The sequence below is a fragment of the Hibiscus syriacus genome, unplaced genomic scaffold (assembly GCF_006381635.1).
Source record: "Hibiscus syriacus cultivar Baekdansim isolate YM2019G1 unplaced genomic scaffold, ASM638163v2 tig00110044_pilon, whole genome shotgun sequence".
NCBI lineage: Eukaryota > Viridiplantae > Streptophyta > Magnoliopsida > Malvales > Malvaceae > Hibiscus > Hibiscus syriacus.
This window is the reverse complement of record NW_024062574.1, coordinates 343106-363044: the sequence shown is the minus strand read 5'-3', so window position 1 is coordinate 363044 and position 19939 is coordinate 343106. Positions and strand designations below refer to the sequence as shown.

Below are 19939 nucleotides of genomic sequence, written 5' to 3'. Positions count from 1 at the left end.
ATTTTGAAAATATATGCTCTATTTGAGGAAAATATTTCAAATTTGTGTTAAAATATCCGCAAGCTCACAAAGAGCCTGACCGGTTCGGACATTAACATTACTCACATCGTGCACGTCTGCAGATGTACAAACTAACAATTGGTTCCACATTTTCCTCAATAACTTTTAGATCAATTTCTCATTCAAAGCTCCAAAATTATCAAAATTTGCCAACAATCCCCCACATGAATGAAATTGATCATGTTATCAAAAACATTTTGATCTGGTGTGGTGGTAGACTTACGATTGATAGTTGCATAGGATAGATAGGTTTCTTCCTTTGAACCTTCTCTTGTGACAACATATTTTATTTTACTAGCTAACCAGTAGATGTGATGTCCTTGAATTGTTATGTCATTTATGTAAACGATGATATACTTTACACAACTACCTTTCTGACAAGAATTTTAGTTTTAACAGGTATGTCCTTAAAGCCATGAACATCGTCTGGTTCTACAAGAGTTTGAAAGAACTACGCCTAATAGTTTCCTTGAAGCGACCCCACTTAACTCTCACATAGGTGACTTATGTTGCTTGGCTCACCGAAGCACATAATGGTCATTAAAAGCTTTGCTTAGTCTATACCAATTTGATCACTATTTATATCATAGGAATGAACTTGGAATAAGAAACTCACACAGTGATCACACATAGTTTATGCAATTAGGTTGTCCCTTTGATCACGAACTATTCATTGTCTTCGTCTATGACCAAAAAAACTAGAGGAGAGAAAACTTTTTGAATAGTTTTTGAGTTGTTTTTGAATTGTGTTTAAACTAGTACATTTACACGGTATTTATAGGGATTTCACATTGTGATCAATTGAAAAAATTTGACCTAATGAAGCATGAATGAGAATCAAGCAATCAAACAATTTCCAAAATTAATGTTTTAATTAAAGGAACCTTTTAATATTTATCCTTCTAATTCCAAAATAGACTTTGAAAAGATATGCTCTATTTAAGGAAAATATTTCACATTTGGGTTAAAATATCCACAAACCCACAAAGAGTCTGATCGGTTCGGACATTTACGTTACCCACATCGTGCACGTCTGCACATGTACAATCCAACAATCGGTTCCACATTTTTCTCAACAACATTTGGATCAATTTCTCATTCAAAGCTTTAAAATTATCGAATTTTTCCAACATGTATATGTGTTGTCAATAATTAAAAGAAATCCTAAATAGATATTATCTTGTATTTTAAAATAAGATTTTGCACGATATGAATGAATGAACATTTTGTTAATAAGATAATTAATATTCAAAGTTGTAAGATAATAGCATGAACCAAGCCACCTTATTGGTTAAAGGGATGATTGTTATCCCTAGAAGTCTCGTGTTCAAGCACCGACGATTGTAGGGTATTTATAAGGATGGCAACGGGTTGGATTGAGTTTTTGGTCAACCCAGCCCAACCCGAAAAATAAGTATCCTCCACTCGAACCTGGCCCGACCCAAAAATTATATATTCTTCACCCGACCCGACTCGAAAAACATATATCATCCACCCGACCTAATATAAAAGAATGACTTAATTAAAAAATAATATTTTTAAAGAAATTACATTATTATCCCTGAGTTAGGTCGGGTCGGAGTTTTTCACACTCCACTCGAACTTGATCCGACCCAACCTTACTCTATTTAAAAATCCGACCCAACCCGAACTCGAACCCTAATTTTAAAAAAATCCGACCTTATAGGATGGGGTCGGGTCGGAACCTATCGGTTTCGGGTTAAATTGTCGTCCCTAGGTATTTGAGAGTTCACTGTCAAATGAATGAATAATTTTTGGGGATGTTATTAAAACATTCAAATGTTTAGAGACTAATATAGAATGAGGGTCATAATTTGGAATTGAATTTAGAATATCCAAAAGTTCGGGTATCAATATAAAATGAAACTCATAATTTGAATAAGAAATTAAAATGTTTAAAAGTTTTAAAATTAATTTAGAATTAGGTGAGGATGTGTGGTGTTCATCTACAATCTTCTTGAACTACACATTCCAATTTTTACTTGCAGGTTGAGAATTGAGGACTTACACGAATAATTAACTTTGATGACTTTCAGATTATACCATATCATTTGTTACATTCTTCAACTATGGGTGAATGACATTTCAAAACTAAAAGATGTCTCATTTTCATTTTCTGAAGATGAGAATACATGCAGTGATTAGTGTGATACAGTGTCCCAAATGGCTCGGTTGCCCTCCCCGCAACGCCGGTGCACCTCCTCCATTCTCTCCGTCGACTTGCAAATGCCGCTGCAGTTCCAATCGAACGATGCGCCACACGGATTCCCCGCCTGAGCTTTCCAATCGCAATCTGTTTTAACAAATTTAATCATCGTCATCGATAGATTGTTTCGGTGCACTCTCTGTGGTGGGAGAAAGCTAATGAATCACGAAAATTGCCGAGCTGCATATAAGTGAAGCATAATGGTTACCATCTTACCGGGGGGAGTGGTACCACAGCATAGACTTCTATCATCTATATGCTCAACATCGAGACCGATAAGCCAGGAACCGAAGGAGACGTCTTCATTCGCATACATATGAAGTATGTGCCTGGACAGAAAACAAGCAAATAACAAATTGGATCATGATCCAAAAGACATTACCGGAAAATGTGTGTACCGATTGACTAAGATATAGGCGGCCAAGTCTTTGGAGATCGCATATATTTGTCCGGCTGCATGCCGAAAATACTTGTTTCCCTCCTCACCGAATTTCCAATGTTCCGGCTCACGGTACTTAACACCTCTGCACACAAAAAGAAAGAGGCGACTCTATGTCGGGAAAGGAAAACACAAATGATACTCAGAAAAGTTTGCAGAAGTTCTTCCTTACTTCTGTGCCAGAACAGGTCCGGACTTCATGCAACCGATATAAACATGGGGTTTCGATCTGTGACGAGCTAGTATAGAACTCACCATACCTATAGAATAATTCAACATTGAGTTAGTTACCGAGATATAGATCAGTTTGAGAAAAAATGAAAGTATTGAGAAGCTTAATGTGGCAATACTAACCTAGATTTACATGTACATCGTCGTCGACTTTGAGATAGAACTCGGCATCCCACTTTGCAGCCGCTGTCGAAAAATATATTCGAGTTTTCAATGACAGTTCACCGTAACCTTCAATATGATTCTGCCAAACAAAAAAATTCAATCATACATAAGCTTCACTTAACAGGTAGAAATTTCGAGTTTCTAAATCGGGTAGGGCCAGAAGTGATGGCATACCAGGTGCAAAAAGTCCTTGTGTTGCTCTTCTTCCGCATTGATAGCACGATCCAAAGAACCACCCGGGGTTGAACTGATGACCACGGATACATTACCGTTTTAAAAAAGCTAACTGCAATGTCAAAGTTAAACTCTTCGAGCTTTCGATCGAATTTACCTGTGTCCTATGATGAATCGAATTACGATCCCCTTCTCTTTCTCCAACCTCTTTAATTCCTCCCCTAAGAACAATAACCTCGAAGTATAAATACTAGACTAGACCTCTTCCCTGGTACAATGCAAAAAGAGTATTGAATCAAACCTTGAGGCATCCAAGTTTCCCGGATCAAATCCCTTCGTTTTCTACCGTTTAACACTGTAATAATTCCCATAACAAAAAATACTTTCCTGCGTCTATTCAAGCCGGAAGTTCTCGATTTCGTAACCATCGGAGATCCTTCCTCACTACCTGCTTTGGCAGCTCTAGCTGCAGCCAGCTGCATCTCCAATGTGGAGATGGTTTTGTCTAATGCCCTGAAAGTACATATAATTCGAACCACCGTAAGTTCTAAATGCATTTCAGACATACTTAAGCCTTCCGTCGAAGGATAAAACTGAAACTAGGATGCAAAACTTACTTGATTACATTGCGGGTTTGCGAAACCCGGGAAAGAACATTGCCTGCTTGAATGGAAGCATCCTGTTCTAACACACATAAACACCATCAGGAACCAGGCAAAGCAATATGGTTCAAGACAACATGCAACTGTAAACATGCCTTATCGCAATTAATCATCGGATGAACTTCGTTTATGCGATGTTTTGGCTCGGAAGAAGCCTCCCCCTCGGTTCTAACCGGATCCAAAATATCCCAAAATCTGTAAACAATGCTAAATACAGCCCTAATCAATGCAACAACATACTGAATCAAGAAATGCAGATACTATACAATTGACGAGAACAAAAATGCACATCACTGGACACTGATTTCAAGAATTGGAACCATAAATCTATGAACAAAAGAGCAAAAAATGCAGCAATAATCAAAGCTTCTAAATTATAAACAGAAATCCATCAAAAAGGAACATAAAATCTTTAAGTTTTACAATTCAAAACATGGTTTTGAATTCTTGATCATTTCATAATCCAATTAGAAAAAGGGGGGAAAACCAACCTGTTGACAACAAGTACACCTGAGAAGAAACTGACAAAGCAAAAGAGAGAAACCCATTTGGTGGGAACTCCATTGAGATGCTTTTGAGGTCTACTACTCAAACCCATTGCACAAAAAGAAAATTCCAAATAACCTCAGCTTTAAGATACCTTAAAGCTTCCTCCTTTCTTTTTATCTGAAAACTTTTCAAGTGTCACAAAGAAGAAGTCATGAAAGGGAAAGCTTTAACAGCAACAGCCAATACCCAGTAACAACAACAAAACAATGTAAATATTCCTGGGAACTGAAAGAGACTAATTATCCTACCCTAAACCCCATAATAATGCTATGATCATTCAATATCAAACTTTGTTTTCCCAGGGAAATTTCTTGGAATTTTCTAGGTGAATGAACTTGTTTAAAGAGTTTAGTTACGTTAGGTAGCTAGACTCATCAACTCTTCTTCCTCTAGTACTGCTGCCAAATTGATTAGAGTTGGAGGTGACCGAAGTTTTGGCATTTCATCAATGAATTTTGATGATTCCAGCCAAATATAACAATATTGATTGCTGCAATAAATTTTCTTATTGCCAAAAAATGAAGCAATGTGATGCAAGAAAATGCAGTATTTTTAGTAGGAAAAATGGTTTTTAGAGGGGTCAGTTTTCCAAATTGTTATGTAATGAGTTTTGCTTAATTAATGTATAAACATGCTTAGAAAGAGAGAATTGAAGTGTTGGGTCATATCTTAACAAGCAATCAACATGTAGAGTAATTTAAGCTACCTGATATTTAAGGTATTGATTCAAACCCAGATAACCCACCTTCTAAGATACTGGACCACAAGGGCATATAGGAATACTTTTAATTATGGAGTCTAAAGAGTTAATAATTCTATTTCATATGCTTTAATGATGAATAGCTCAAAGATAGCAACTTCTGATTACATCATGTCTATGTGTGTATGTCACACATGTTTGCATATTTATGTGGTGCTTGTATGTATAGATACGAGCATCCCACTAAAATTTGATAGGTTTTGATCTGATCCGATTTAATCGATTTTTTATTTTAAAAATTATGATTTGGAAGGATCATATTTTAATTTGGATTTAAGGTGAAAATTTTAACTCAATCCGACACACTATCAGAATTATTTTTTGTAAATTAAGAGATAATTATAATAATATCTTTTTTATATTTAATTTCTTAATTAGAACACCATTTTACCTAATAAAAATCAACAAATCATATTAAGTGAGATCCCCTGAATCTCAGAATTGATTCGGTGCGAGTGAGAGGGTTCGATTTTCAAATGAGTTTGCTTAATTGATTATAAATTTTGGATAATTACATTTGGATTCATGGATCAAATATTTAATATTTTATATAAATTTAAGTCAATTTAAATTAACATTTAATAATTAATTATTTTTATCTTTAAAATCTTTTACATTCTATTTAGTCATAGAATATATGAATGTTAACATAATTTTATAATAATGACAAACAAAAAAACTTTAGATTTAATAATCGATAAAATAAATTAGGGTTGAAATTATAATTAGTTAAATAAAGTTTATTATATAAAAAATAAATTATAAAAACCATATTAATCACGACATATAAAGTGTTTTTTTTATCATGCAATCCCTATAAACCTTAGATAAATATTTTACAAATGTGTAAAACTCGACCCTCATCAACCCATGTATCAATACACACTCTATGGAACGCATGCAAAGCTCTCTCATCTCATCACTTTTCTCCATGTATTCCAAGCATACTCCACACACCATATCATCGTCACCATTCTTAACATGTTCATCCTCGTGGTCTCCCATTCTTTCGACGAAATCACCGTTTTCAATAATCGACAAATTGTCCTTAATCATTGCCATAAGAACTTGGATCGGGACCGATACTAATGACCGAGATCGACCGTCCGTAAAAAAAATGTAACCATCGTCGGAATAATAAACTTCTTCCGGCGACGGTGGCTCGAAAAGACCGAGACTAGTGAGTGCCTTGTTGAATAGGAGCTTGGCGTAGTTTACAAGGGTAAGGAAGAACATAGAGGGGATGTAGCTTTTCATGATCTTCATGGGGAAAAAGATAGAGATCGGAAAAAACTGGGAATAATTTATTTTTATTATAAAACTGGTAATTAAGATTTCATAAATGAGGTTGACTATTTTAGTTTAATAATGAAATAATATATTTTTTTTATTAATTTGAGGTAAATATAAGGTAATATATGTTTAAAGATAACTCTCAATCATTTAATACATTTAACTTACATCTTTGTCGTTGATGCAAAGCAATAAATAAGAGTGTAAATAAATCGACGTTCAATTTATATTTGTGTTCGTTTATTTATTTTTAAAGGTATTTATATTTGGTTTGTTTCAATTTTTAATATCTTGCTCATTTTTATTTGTTTATTTGTGGATGTGCTCATGTTTGATTTATTTAGCGTTCACAAACATATTTATTTAAAATTTGTTAACATTTTCGTTTATATGATTTGAATACTCTATGCAACGAACACTTTCTTTTTATCCTTATATTTGCAAGTCAAAGAAATGGTGAAACTACAACACTAATCTTTAAACTCCTTAAACTTTATAGTTTGAACTCCAAAGTTGATCATATGTTTATTTTGTCCCCACATTTGTCAATATTTTGAATGTAAAAAAATTAAAGGAATATAAGAACATGATAAACAAACTTATAAACGAACAATAAAAGAGTTTTTAAACGAGTTTATTCGTTAATATAAATGAATAAAATATATCTCTATTAATGTATGTTCATTTAATATATGAACATAAAAAATTTATTCATACTCATTAATTTAACTTAATAAATAAACATAAACATATATTATACGAATGATTTATAAATAATATATTTAAAGGTTGATTGAAATACCATATTCTCATATTTTAAGGATAAATAAAGGGTCATAGCGAGCAACAGGCAAGTCTACATGTGCGATCAAGCGAGCAGATGATTGAGCACTTGCATTTAGGGATGGGCATGGGTATGGGTCGGGTTTCGGCCAACCTGACCCAAAAACTTTATACCTTTTATCCGATCCGACTCGAAAAATATACATTCCACCTGACCCGATTTTTTGAGATAAAATCCGAATCTGATCCGACGTGGCTCGAAATAATAAAAAATATTATTTTTATTTAAGAATAATAGTGATTTAATTGAAAAAATTAATATATAGAGCGATATTATTGTAATTATTCATAAATATATAATATAAAATTATATTTTTTTGGGTCAGATCGAGTTGGATATTTTTTACCCTAAACCGACGTAACCCAAATATCACCTTTAAAAAAACCCGACACGATCTGAACCTAAATTTTTTCCAGAGCACGACTACAGAGGCATTGCATTAAAAAAACCCAGAAAAGGATAAATATCTGCAACAGTTTAAGTATAAATATTTATATATAAAATGCATACAGTATTACATGAACGAAAATAATATTTACATGATCAAAATGGATGGGGTACTACATTGTTTTAATTTCAAGTATCTACATGAGACAGCAGATGGCATTCACATTGTCATCGTTGAACATGTTGCTGACGTTGTCGTCTCCTCGATGAGTCACCGGAATATTCCCGTGTCGGTGTCCGAGATTGTACCCGTGTTTGTAATAATTGTAACTCTCTTTGAACTCGTTCCTCGTGTCTCTAAAGTAGTCACCCATGGAGGTGAAGTACAACGGCACATCGGAGTAGGGCCAGAACTCGGCCCTTTTCCCCGACCTCCTCACTCGTTTCAACACCTTGTGACGATCGACGTGTCCGACGACGATCACTTTCTCTAAATTTAGATCAACTTCCACCGAATTTATACCTGATGATATATTAACAAACGAAATTAAAAATTTTATGTCGAGAGAAAAAATAGAAAATAACGAGTTCAAATATGTACCTCTGAGCTTGTAAAGGCCTCTTTTGACTACTCTCTCACATCCAATGCAGCACATCCTGACTTTGAGCTCCACTGTCTGTGAAAAGAGAGATCAAGTTGTGATTTTAAAGCAATGGATGCCCAATATTTTTATGACAAAATTGTGCTCATCTTTCTTATTATTCTTTTGTTCCTTCTTTTTATGACCCTTTGTGCTCCATCCAGTTATAGGAAACCCATGGCACTAAGATATACCATGTCGGGTCTTAATAGTATTAAACTTTAATTGTCCGTTGATTCTCAAATAAAATTGATAGAAAAAGAATCTGAAATTTAATTCGATTAATTTATTTAACTATTATTTTTATGAAAATTTAATATTTTAATGTAATTCGAATCGTAATATTATTGAGAATAAGACCCAAAAAATGACGTTGGAGCTTATCTACCTTTACATAGTGGTTCAAATGACTAAATATTTAACTAACACAAGATTATTATGTTGGTATATTTAACTCAAAAGGAAGGATTCTTGCAAAGAGTTAAATATAAAGAATCAAGATTGTAGGGTTCTTACAATTTAAGTTTAGAATTCAAATAAGTAGATTGTGTAAATTTTAATTTTAATTTACATAGTTTATGTATATGGATAGATTAGGGGTGCGATCACACATGAAAATTTTAAATCATCCTATAGTTTTAGTAATCTTTTGTTGATAATCTAATTTCACATCTCTTGAAATTTTATAATTTCAAATCTTTTAAAATTTTAATATAATTTCTTAAATTCACGTCTCTTAACATAAACTATGTCTTTATCCTGGTCCATATATCATAAAGTTATTATTAAAAATATTATGTATTACATGTGTAAGTTGTTGAAAATCTAACCTAAAACTCAAGACTCATATCGAATATCTTTAAGTATCATAAAGTTAGTTTAGAGATTACTTTAATTTAAAAACCACGAATAGTTCAAGATTTAAACCGACGCTAGATAATACCCATTTTATCTTATGAAAATCATTAAAATGAAAAGGCAAGTTCGGTAAGTTGGATATGGTTGATGGGATAAAATAGGTTTTTGAAGGTTATTTTTTAGTTGTAATCAGTAAGGAATTGATTGTTGATCAGTATTAAATTATTATGTCTTCGTAAGAAGGTAGAGCATAGGAGAATAAGAGTGAAATGATTTTATCGAGATCGCATCTCGTCTCTCGATCATACTCGAGAGATTTTATAGTGAGTTTTTAATATGTGTGTCAGGTGGTGGTGTGCAAAAATATCCGATACGTTTATCCAGTGATCCGATCCGAATATTCGGATATTCGATTCGATTTTTTTCGAATAATTCGGATTGAATCTGATAAAAATCAGATAATCGGATCGGAAAAAATATATATACATATACTTGTTGGAGGTGGATGAAAGGGAACCTGCAAAGAAAGTGGATGGCCCTTATTACTCTTCTTGTGGTGATGAATATTGTTGCGGACGCCCTTTTCGTTGTCTGGGTAACCCAACAAACACCGGGAAATAACAGATATAATAGACCCAAATGCTCTTGCTATTAGGGTTGCCATTGAAAATTTGGAATCACACTTCTGCCTCAAATCAAGTTCGTAATATATATATATATATAAGCTGAAGTACCCAAGGAAGAGAAACTAATGAAAGAGACAATCTCTTGCTGATATCAGAGTAATCTGATACTCTTTAGAAAGATGAACCCATCTCTTGTGTTCAAATCTTTGTATTGGACCCCTCCACGAGGGGAGTACTTATACTTCACTCGTAAAATTTTAATATTATTATAACGTGGAAACCGAAACAAAATTGTATCAATATCGTATCAATAGACTATAATATTTTTATCGTAGACATAAAAGAATATATTCATGAAATCTCTTCTATGTATGGAACAATATTCAGTGTAGAAAACCTAACTTCCCAAGCACATTGTTTTTTGTTTTTCCTTTTTTAAGTGGAGGAGTACTATTTAGCCTGTTTGTAGATATTAAAAATATCAGCTTTTTATATTATAGTGAATAAATGTAATGACAATTATTCGTATTCTTTCCAAAATTATAAATATCGGATATATTGTATCTCCTTCAAATTTCATTTACAAATTATTTATATTCTTGTAATCACCGTATACTATTAAAAAAATTATAATTTCTCCCTTTTTCATGGCTTGCATGGGGGACCTCGATCCCATGTTACTTATGAATTGTCTCTTCTGCAACGCTATTACATATGAGTTTTCAACACAACTTTACCCCAAACACTTGACAGGCTTTGAATATATGCCATGAAACCAAGCGTTTCCAGCACAACTCAAGAGCATCGAATTCGAACACAAGTAAGCATCAACAGTGCTGCAATCGGTTGAGTTTTGCTTGAGAAACATCAATTGAATGATCCTGATATCTGAGGCAGCCCCATCCATTTTAACCCTTCTCAGTCTTCAATCCTTAATCCTTTCAACTAGATGAGGCATGTAACTACATAGTTCTGTTGGTCGTCTTTCTCTCAAGATACAACAACAAGATAATCAACGTACGGTAACACAAAAGACATATCATATTAATATTTGAATTAAAAAATAATAATATATATATTGTTTTAATTTAAAATATTCAATCTAATTCAATCATTGACATCTCTCAAATTGTGGGGTGCATCCACAACTTCTATGGGTTAGATTAGCTTATATACCCTTATCAATTATACACAAAGTATAACTTCAATTTAAATCAGTCAATAACTAGCAAGTGAGTCGGTGGATATAAATCATTCTCATGCTTGTTATCCTATCGATGTGGGATATGAATTTTATTATTTTTTTTATACAACACAATCATATGTACGCTGCTTTGAGCATCAAATTCTCATTCATCACTCAACTATTTTAAACATTGAAATATCGTTTTAAAGATCTCATGGAGTAGAATATGAATAAATAAATTCATTATTCAAATCTCTACCTTAACCCTTAGAAAATGTGCCTCAAAGTTCCTAATTTATCATAACTTTTCCGACATCAACTACCTTGCATCAATCGGATTTGTTCTGGTGTTGATAACATTAGGTACAAAGTCTGTCCAATTCGTAAGCAAAAAATAATCAAAATGATATAAACATAAAAAGAAATCAGACAATACAAAACATCAAAAATATAATTTATTATTATATTAATTTATCACTTTATAATTTTTTAAAAAATCAAATTAATTTTTTACCATCAGAACTTATCTGAATGTCAAACTTATTGGAAGATAATGTTTGAGAAAGTAGATATGGACATTCAATGGCAGATCCACATCTTCTTTAAGGTGTATATTTGTCTATTTCAAAATTTGGATTTTTTATTTATTATTTATTTTATCAAATTGTATTCATTTATAAAATTAGTATTTATTAATTTAAGAATTTTACATGGGTTAATATTCATTTATATAAAGTAAAATTCTTTAGTATTACACAGATTTATGACTATTAGATAAATAAAATATATGACTGAAATTGACTAATTATTTTTTTAGTAAGTATCTTCACAGTTCCTACCGTTAATCTCAACTATTTGTTTTCACTAATTCAACATTTCTAAATTTGTATAAAACTTAAAAAGTTTTACATTAAATAACAAGATCCTATTCCATTTTATATTATTAATATGTATGTTTATTTTAAAAAAAATATTTTTAAATACGTTAATGCATATATATTTACTACTATAACAATAAACAATTTGCCTATAATTTAGAGTTGAAGTGTGAAAACGAAATAATGATAAGAAAATGAAGGAACAGAGGATCCATTTGTTAAGTTGATAAAGACGTTGACGTGTAAGGTTTCTTTGCACATCAACATAGAAACATGAACATTCTCCCCACCTTATCTATTATTTCTTAACAATAACCCTCATTTTCAATCACACAAAAATATCCCAAATTAAAAATCTTAAGTCCATTTCAGTCCATGTGTATATCTACCTGTCGTATAAGTTCGGAAAAAATAATTCCATAAAAGTATCTGAGATAAACTTAGAGTGGCTCATTGGGATCGGTTTGAGTCAGATCATTTCGGGTCTTGGTTTTATTTTATTTAGGTTGGATCGGTTCTGATTCGAATTTAGTTCGGGTGTATGGGAAATTGAGTCGGGTCAATTTTCGGGTGGGTCAATTTTTGGGTCGGGTGACTATCGGATCGTTTTTTTTTGTTCAAATCAATATCAGATCAATTGGTTTTTGGGTCGAGCTAATATCGGATCGGTTAGATTTTGAGTCGGGTCAATATCAGATTGATTGATTATCGATTAAGGTCAACCTTTGGATCAGGTCAATTCGGATTGAATTGGTTATGACTCTAATCAAGTATGTATAGAATTATTGATATATTCTTGTAAAAATATGTCTTCATTTGTTAATCTTTTCATTTACGCTTAATTTGGTTATAAATCTAATAAAGTATATATAGATTTTCGGTTAAGATTACTTTCCATTCGAATTAATTTCAGATCGGGTTAAATTCAATTCGAGTTGTTTTTCTTTTCGAGTTAAATTCAGTTCAGTTCTGGTTGATTTCGATTCGGGTTACTTTCGATTTGGATTGTTTTCGATTCTGGTCAAATTGGATATGTGTCTATATTGGGTTAGCTAAATTTTGGATCAAATATGATTTGGATTTAGTATCAAATTTGATAATCATGTTTTGGTTAATATTAGATATTGGGTCGAGTAAATCGATTCAAATAATCGAACTCTAGTCAAATTTGTCAGGTCTAGATAAACTGTAGTTTTAATATTTCAATTATAAAATTTGTTTTATGTTAATCGTATAATTATTTTTAAAATTATATATAATATTTAATTTTGATTATTTTTATTAAAAATAATAATTTTATTGTATCATCATAAGATAATATAACGTTATTGTTGAAAAAAAAATAAGTAAACAATTTCTTTTATTTTTTAATTAAAATAAAAGTAATAGTTCTATTAATTTTTTTAAACTAAACTGAAACTAAAATCGTTAAACATGATTTTAATAAAATAATTGAATGGTTAAAATAGAATGAAAATAATAATTAATATACTAAACATGTAGTTCACCCATATATCCCCGATAGCTTATGGTACAATGAGTGGTTGTCCTAGGTTTATCCTTTCAGATTTGGCTTAATTCCCAAATAAATATTCAAACTATGTCTTTTTTTTTTTAATAAGTGCCTACAGTTTTTTGATTCATCCGAGTGTTTAACGTTATAAACATTATCTTTTTAGATATTCAGGTCGTCAACTTCGTTAATTTTTTTTATTAAATGACATGTATCGACATATGCAAAAAAAATATTATTTGGACTTTTATTTGGGAATTAAGCCTTAAGATTTTTATGAAGTGGAAAGAAAACCTTTGTATGGGTTGGTCCCGTCCCAATTATTTCCACTTAATAAAGTAAGTTAATATTTTTTAATTCCCATCCAATTTAGAATTCAAATTATAAATCCTGAATTAGTATATTAATGAAGTCCAATTTTATATTAATGGTGAAATAGAATATTAAGACAAGATTATTATGTCTATTAAGTGAGAATAGATTTGCAGTCTTGAACATACTAAAAAACTATCTCCAAGTGAATATTAAAACTCAGAAAGATGCAAAATATTTGAATTCCCAAAACGAAAATTATATTACATGGACGACCACAATATACACATAAACTCAAACTCTATCCAAAAAAAGAGGAACAAAGAACATGGGATGTTTAAGTCTCTTCAAGCAGAAGAAGAAGAAGAAGAAGAAGAAGAAGCGAAAGGAAGGCTGCGAGTTATGAGGATACGGAGTCGCCTCGGGAAAGGAGCTACATGGAACAAATGGTGCAGCAGTCTACCCAAAACCGCCGTGTACTCCTCCATCAGCTCCGCCAGTACTGCCACTAGAATCATCACTTCTCTCGTGGTGGGTGGTCGGTGCTAGCAAAAAAAAAAAAACACTAGGCCTGTTAATAGAGAGTGGAGGGAGTTGTGTTTTTAGGAGGGGGAGGCAGCAACTGCTTTAGAAGCTAAGTGTGTGGCGGCGGCGGTAGGTTGAGGAGTTTCCTCCACCTGGAGGATGAAGATGCTCCCACATGAATTGTTCTCAAAGGGTTGTGTTTTAGGTATTGATTATATTTATATGATAATGGATGCCTTGAAATGGTTGAAGCTTCTTATCCTTATCTTCCCCCCTTCATTCATCATCCAATTATTTATTTATTACCTTTTGACATTATATATATATATATCAGTAAATAGAAGTCATTCATTAAGTAAAGTCATTTGAATTGTTTTTTCATTGGGATTTATATCGATATAGGCCTTTTTTACCTAAATATTATTTCAATAAATTTAAATTTTTATCGGTGTTATTATTTATATTTGTGTTTTATCCACTTTTGATCATTAATTTTAAAAAATATAAGACGGTGTCATTTTCGTTTTTATTTAATTAAGATGTGGTCATTCCGAGTTAATTGTCGTTAACAGTTGTTAAATATTTTGATATAATCACACATTTGATCCCTATTATTTACATATTCTCTCAATTTAATCATACTTTTAAAAAATTAAAATAAATTTAATCATTCAATCGAATGATGTCACATATCATGCAATTTATTACTATTTTGTTGGAGGACTAACTTTATTTTAATTTGATATATTTACTTTCACCAATCAAAGAGTGGCATGTGTCACCCTCTGGTTGAAAGAAAACAAAGGAAAGCAAACTGGGATAAAAAAATTCAAACATCGGTCACTTAAGAAATTAAACTTGTATCCAACCATTAAGCCAAGATCATTGCTTGGGTCTAAAGTAGACAACATGGTGCATATGTTTTGCATCTTAGTGTATAAATACTTAAATTCATAAAATTTTATATATTTTAACTTAAAAAATATTTTTATATTAAATTATTAAATATATTTTATTAGTAGCTTAATTTAAAAAATATATATTTTTTATTTTCATTTAAAAATATATATTTTATGTTAAAATTTATTTAAAAGTATGATTAAATTGAGAGAATATGTAAATAACATGGACTAAATGTATGATTATACCAACTATTACGTCACATATTTTGTTAATTTTTAACAACAGTTAACCCGCAATGACCACATCTTAATTGAATAAAAACAAAAGTGACTATATCTTAATTAAATAAAAACGAAAGTGACTATATCTTAATTAAATAAAAACGAAAGTGACTATATCTTACGTATTTTAAAATCAGTGACTAAAAATGAACAAAACACAAATATAGGTGATTACCTGTGTAGTTAACCCAAAGCAATTTTGATATGAAGCGCCGTCTACTATTGTCTATTGGTATAGTAGAGACAGATCCATTCCTTCTTTGGTTGGATAAGCCACTATCGTAAAATATAATTTTTTTATGATTAGTTATTATTTTATTAATAATATTTATTTTAAAATTGTATTTGTATTTATCTTGTTTAAAAAATTTATATCGTTGTTTTATGTGAATTCATCCTAAAAAGTATTTATGGATCTATCACTTAGTAGAGGTCAACTAGAGTTTTTAAAGGTTGAGACAAAATAAAAGAAAGAATAAGAGAAATATATAAAAAAAATTATACAAATTTAATTAAAAAAGAATAAATGTAAGTACAAAGACATGTAATTACATGAGTACAAGGTGATATCTTTAATCACACGACTGTCCATTAATACATGCTTAAAAGGTTTTATAGGTAAACAATATGAGATTTAAAAAGCCCATCCAAAACCCAGAGCAGTGAAGCTGAATACAAACAGAGCAATGGATCAAAGAACTGTGGAGCCTGCAGGTGGAGGGGTTCTCCAGGATAGTAAAGGACAATGGCTAAGTTGATACAAGCGGTAGCAGAACATTGGTAGATGCTTAATTCTTCACGCCGAGATTTGGGCTCTTCTTGCATGGGATCGTGGGATAAGGGAAGTTGAGGTGAAATTAAACAACAAAGAGCCGGCTGCGAAGCTGTTCAACACACTGCAATACCAATGTTCTCTTTTATAACCCCCAAAAAAAAACTCATGACCAAATATACTGATTTTTAAATTATACTTTCACTATAAATTAAATTATTAAAATTTATGTTTAAGTAATATATTAATATAAAATATTTTTATTATTTTTATTAAATGAAACAAAAAGAATAATAAAGAAACTAATATAACCAAATGATTAAGAAACCAAGTTCACCCAAAGCTTTAAAAGCACTTGAAATATGCAATTCACGAGGGATACAATTTACAAAGCTTACAAATAATTCAAACATTTGAAATGGTACATTCGGAATTGGTTAAAAGTAGAAAGGAAAGGGCATTGGATACTTATTTTAATCAGTACTCGCCTATTTCTTCACAGCATATGCATACACGTGGGATACAATTTACAAGATCAATTTTCATATGACAATACAGTGGGAAATCGATTACCTGCCTGTTCCCCACATGAAGAATCAAAGATCCAACTCATCCCCATGACAAGAACCATCAGCGTAGTAATGATGAAAACAGCGATAACAAGAATCGATAGGGAGCTCAAGCAACGATGACGATGATGTGTGGGAGGCACATTTGATTGCACTGATGGACCCGTTTCACCGCGACCTTGCTTCACCCTCTGACTCAGTTTTGTGGAAGATTCTTCAGCAATATACTTGTTGCCGTTGAGATTGTGCGGTTGGCTCTCTTTCTCTGACTCATCATCGGAGCTAGAAGTTCGTTCTGTAGCTTCTGCTTCTGCGACCTGCATTGCAAGCAATGAAAGATGTACTTCAATAAAAAAAAAAGCCTACAGTATACTTGACCTTAGCCAAAATGAAAAGAAAGGTACAATCAAATCACTTCAATATATCAAGTCTCAAAATTAGCCTTTCTTGGTTAAACTACCTCGGTTAGAGTAGATTGAACTTCTTCTTTACAAGGGCTGGCACTTCTAGTTTTGCTATCAACGCAGCCTGCAGAAACTTTCACCGGCCCACAAGAAAGTTTCTTTTGCAGGCATACTCTTCTTGGAGCAGTGCCCTGATTTACGGTGTTATCTAAATTCAATTGTTGCCAAGGTCCACGGCTCCTAATCCTGATTCCAGCTCCAGTTCCAAAGTTTTCAAAATTTGAGTGTTGCAATGGTTGAAAGGCTCTACTCTTCATTCCAGTTGTTTCACCAAGATCACCAACATCATTGTTGTAACTCTTCAGACTGGCTAATTGTTGCAAATTTTAATATTACCCAACATAGAATCAGTCGAATAAGTTGCTTGGCCAAATGAATAATTTCCAAGATCACTAATATTTTCCATTCTACTCTCTTGGTCATAAAGTTCTGTTTGAGCACGGCTGGATTGGAAGGAAGTTTGCATTTGTACATATTCCTTGTTATCAATATGCCCACCAAACCACTTGGGAGCTCCAATCTCTGATTGATACTGGCAATGAAGTCAAAAATATCGAATAGATGTAAGAACCCAACAGTGAACAAAATTAAATTACCCTAGAAACAAAAGAAAAATAAACACAAACAATGGGAAGAAACCAAAACAACAGCTTCAAAAAAAAAAAAAGCTAACAGTTACCTACATTATAACATAAAAAGCTAGTATCAAGTTATTCCTTTACCTGTTGTAGCAGCATTTTTGCGTCTGCATCACTGTATATGCCATTTTGTTTGAGATAGGAGGTTTCTGGTGAGATGAATAAATTATCATACAGGGGCATCCCACTTCCAGGAAACAAGCTCTTCTGATCATTTGACTCCACACATAGGTCATCATGCTTATTGAGGACCTCATCCAATAACGAGAAAGATAAATCTTGTTCATTGGTCCCATCCTGGAACTGATATTCGTTTAGATCATGGCCGAACTCATTTGCATAAGGAAAATCCATGCAGAGTGGCAGATCATCAAAAAAATGTGAGTTCATTGGTGAGAAGACTTTGTTGTCGATTTCCCCAAAATTAGGCTCAAACAAATTCAAATTGTCTCCCTGAAGTGGAAATTTCTGTGTTCAAAAAACAAGACAATGGACTCTTATCAAGAATATAATGATGAATGCAACAATGCTAAAATATAAGATAAATCATTCACTTCACCTCTACCATAGTTTCTTCAACAGCATTATCTTCTGCATCGGATGTCATATGACTATTGCAGCTGCTGTCACCTGTTACTTGACTATCATGCATTAAGTTATCTGGTCTTTGAGCTTGCATCACCGACGACACAGTATCTTGGAGAAGATCTGATAAAGTATCATCAGGAGAAGACTTTGCCATGGCAGGCGAATATCCAGGTTGTTCTACTTCATCATCCTTGCCAATATCATTCTTCTCTTCTGGTTTATGAAACAACTTACATAGGACAAAAGCACTCTGCAAGGAAGAAAATCCAAAAGTTACGTAATCATTCCATTTTTCTCTTAACTTCCTCTTCTTGGCTTTTCAATCACACCCTAGCAAAATTTGTTTAGTCACTGATAGTATTTGCAGTAAGAAAACTAAATGGAAGACCTGGCCAGGGCCGGTGCCATCGAGGTCCTTGGTCATGGGGCGATACTCGTGCATGATCCAGTTAGTACGTTCGCCCTTGGGAGCACGGCCCTTGTAAAAAACCAAGGTCTTCTTCATGCCCATGAGCAATTTTTTTGACTTGATGGTTCGTCCTTGCCGGTAGCTTTCCAGTACCCTTTATCAGTTGCTCTGTTGGACCGGTGGCCGTTCGGGTACTTCCTGTCCCGAGGACAGAAGAAGAACCACTCCCGGACATCCGATTTTATCACAGACAGTCCTGAATTCAATTCAAACCATCCCAAATATAAAAATATATAAAAAATACGATTGGCAAATTTGGAATATTAAAAATTCTCAGCACACTGAAGAGGAATTTCCCGAAAAGAGGAATAAAATTAGGTTTTACCAGAAAATTCCAGTAGCGAAAAAAAGAAGCAGCAGGAATCAAAACTTATGAACTAAATTATTGGGAATAAAGCAATTGAAGCTGACGCTTAGGCTAAGACTACGGCTAAGGTATCAAAGATTCAGTCCAATTATACACCAAATAATTTCTCCCTTTTAAAACTAAATTAAACGTAAAAAAGAACCGTTTGAAAAGGAAAAAATACCAGGTAAATCCCAGCCCATCTGCAGACATCAGTTTCAGGGATGACCTCAACCTCGGAATGACGACCGTTTATCTTCAATCTAAGGTAATGATCGATGAGCTCTACGTCGGTCGGCCTGAATCTAAGCCCTAAAGGCAAAGCATCCATGGTCAAAACTCCCATTTCCCCCAATTTGCTAAACCCTAAATTCAATTTCTACAGTTCTTTGTGAATCAAAGACTGTTTCTCTTTCTGTCCTTTTTATCTTTGGGTTCTCTTTTCTTCCCCCAACTAAATCTTTACTCAGCTAAATCTGCTGACGGAAAATAACCTACTTTCGGTCTGGTTGCTTGTCATGTGACTCTCACGTGACCTTATGCCGCAGTGTCGCTTTACCATTCACTCGCAGCAAATTC

General features: G+C 32.8%; 1 protein-coding gene and 2 pseudogenes across 2 annotated transcripts; all 3 read right to left on the bottom strand.

Moving 5' to 3' along the window:
* Positions 1 to 2147: 2147 nt before the first annotated feature.
* On the bottom strand, positions 2148 to 4696 carry LOC120213569 (annotated as a pseudogene).
* Positions 4697 to 7965: 3269 nt separating this feature from the next.
* Positions 7966 to 10113, bottom strand: LOC120213567 (heavy metal-associated isoprenylated plant protein 30-like). 2 transcript variants are annotated; one of them, XM_039211671.1, is made up of 3 exons: positions 9808 to 10113; positions 8393 to 8468; positions 7966 to 8314 (listed from the first exon to the last, which is right to left on the bottom strand). In XM_039211671.1, exons 1-3 carry the CDS (start codon positions 9952 to 9954, stop codon positions 7989 to 7991), a joined length of 549 nt encoding a protein of 182 aa, XP_039067602.1. In that variant the 5' UTR covers positions 9955 to 10113; the 3' UTR covers positions 7966 to 7988. The 2 variants fall into 2 exon arrangements, with proteins under 2 accessions (XP_039067602.1, XP_039067603.1); XM_039211672.1 differs by lacking the exon at positions 9808 to 10113 and adding an exon at positions 8536 to 8687 and having other exon boundaries at positions 8393 to 8499.
* Positions 10114 to 16717: 6604 nt separating this feature from the next.
* Positions 16718 to 19797, bottom strand: LOC120213708 (annotated as a pseudogene).
* Between the last annotated feature and the right edge of the window lie 142 nt (positions 19798 to 19939).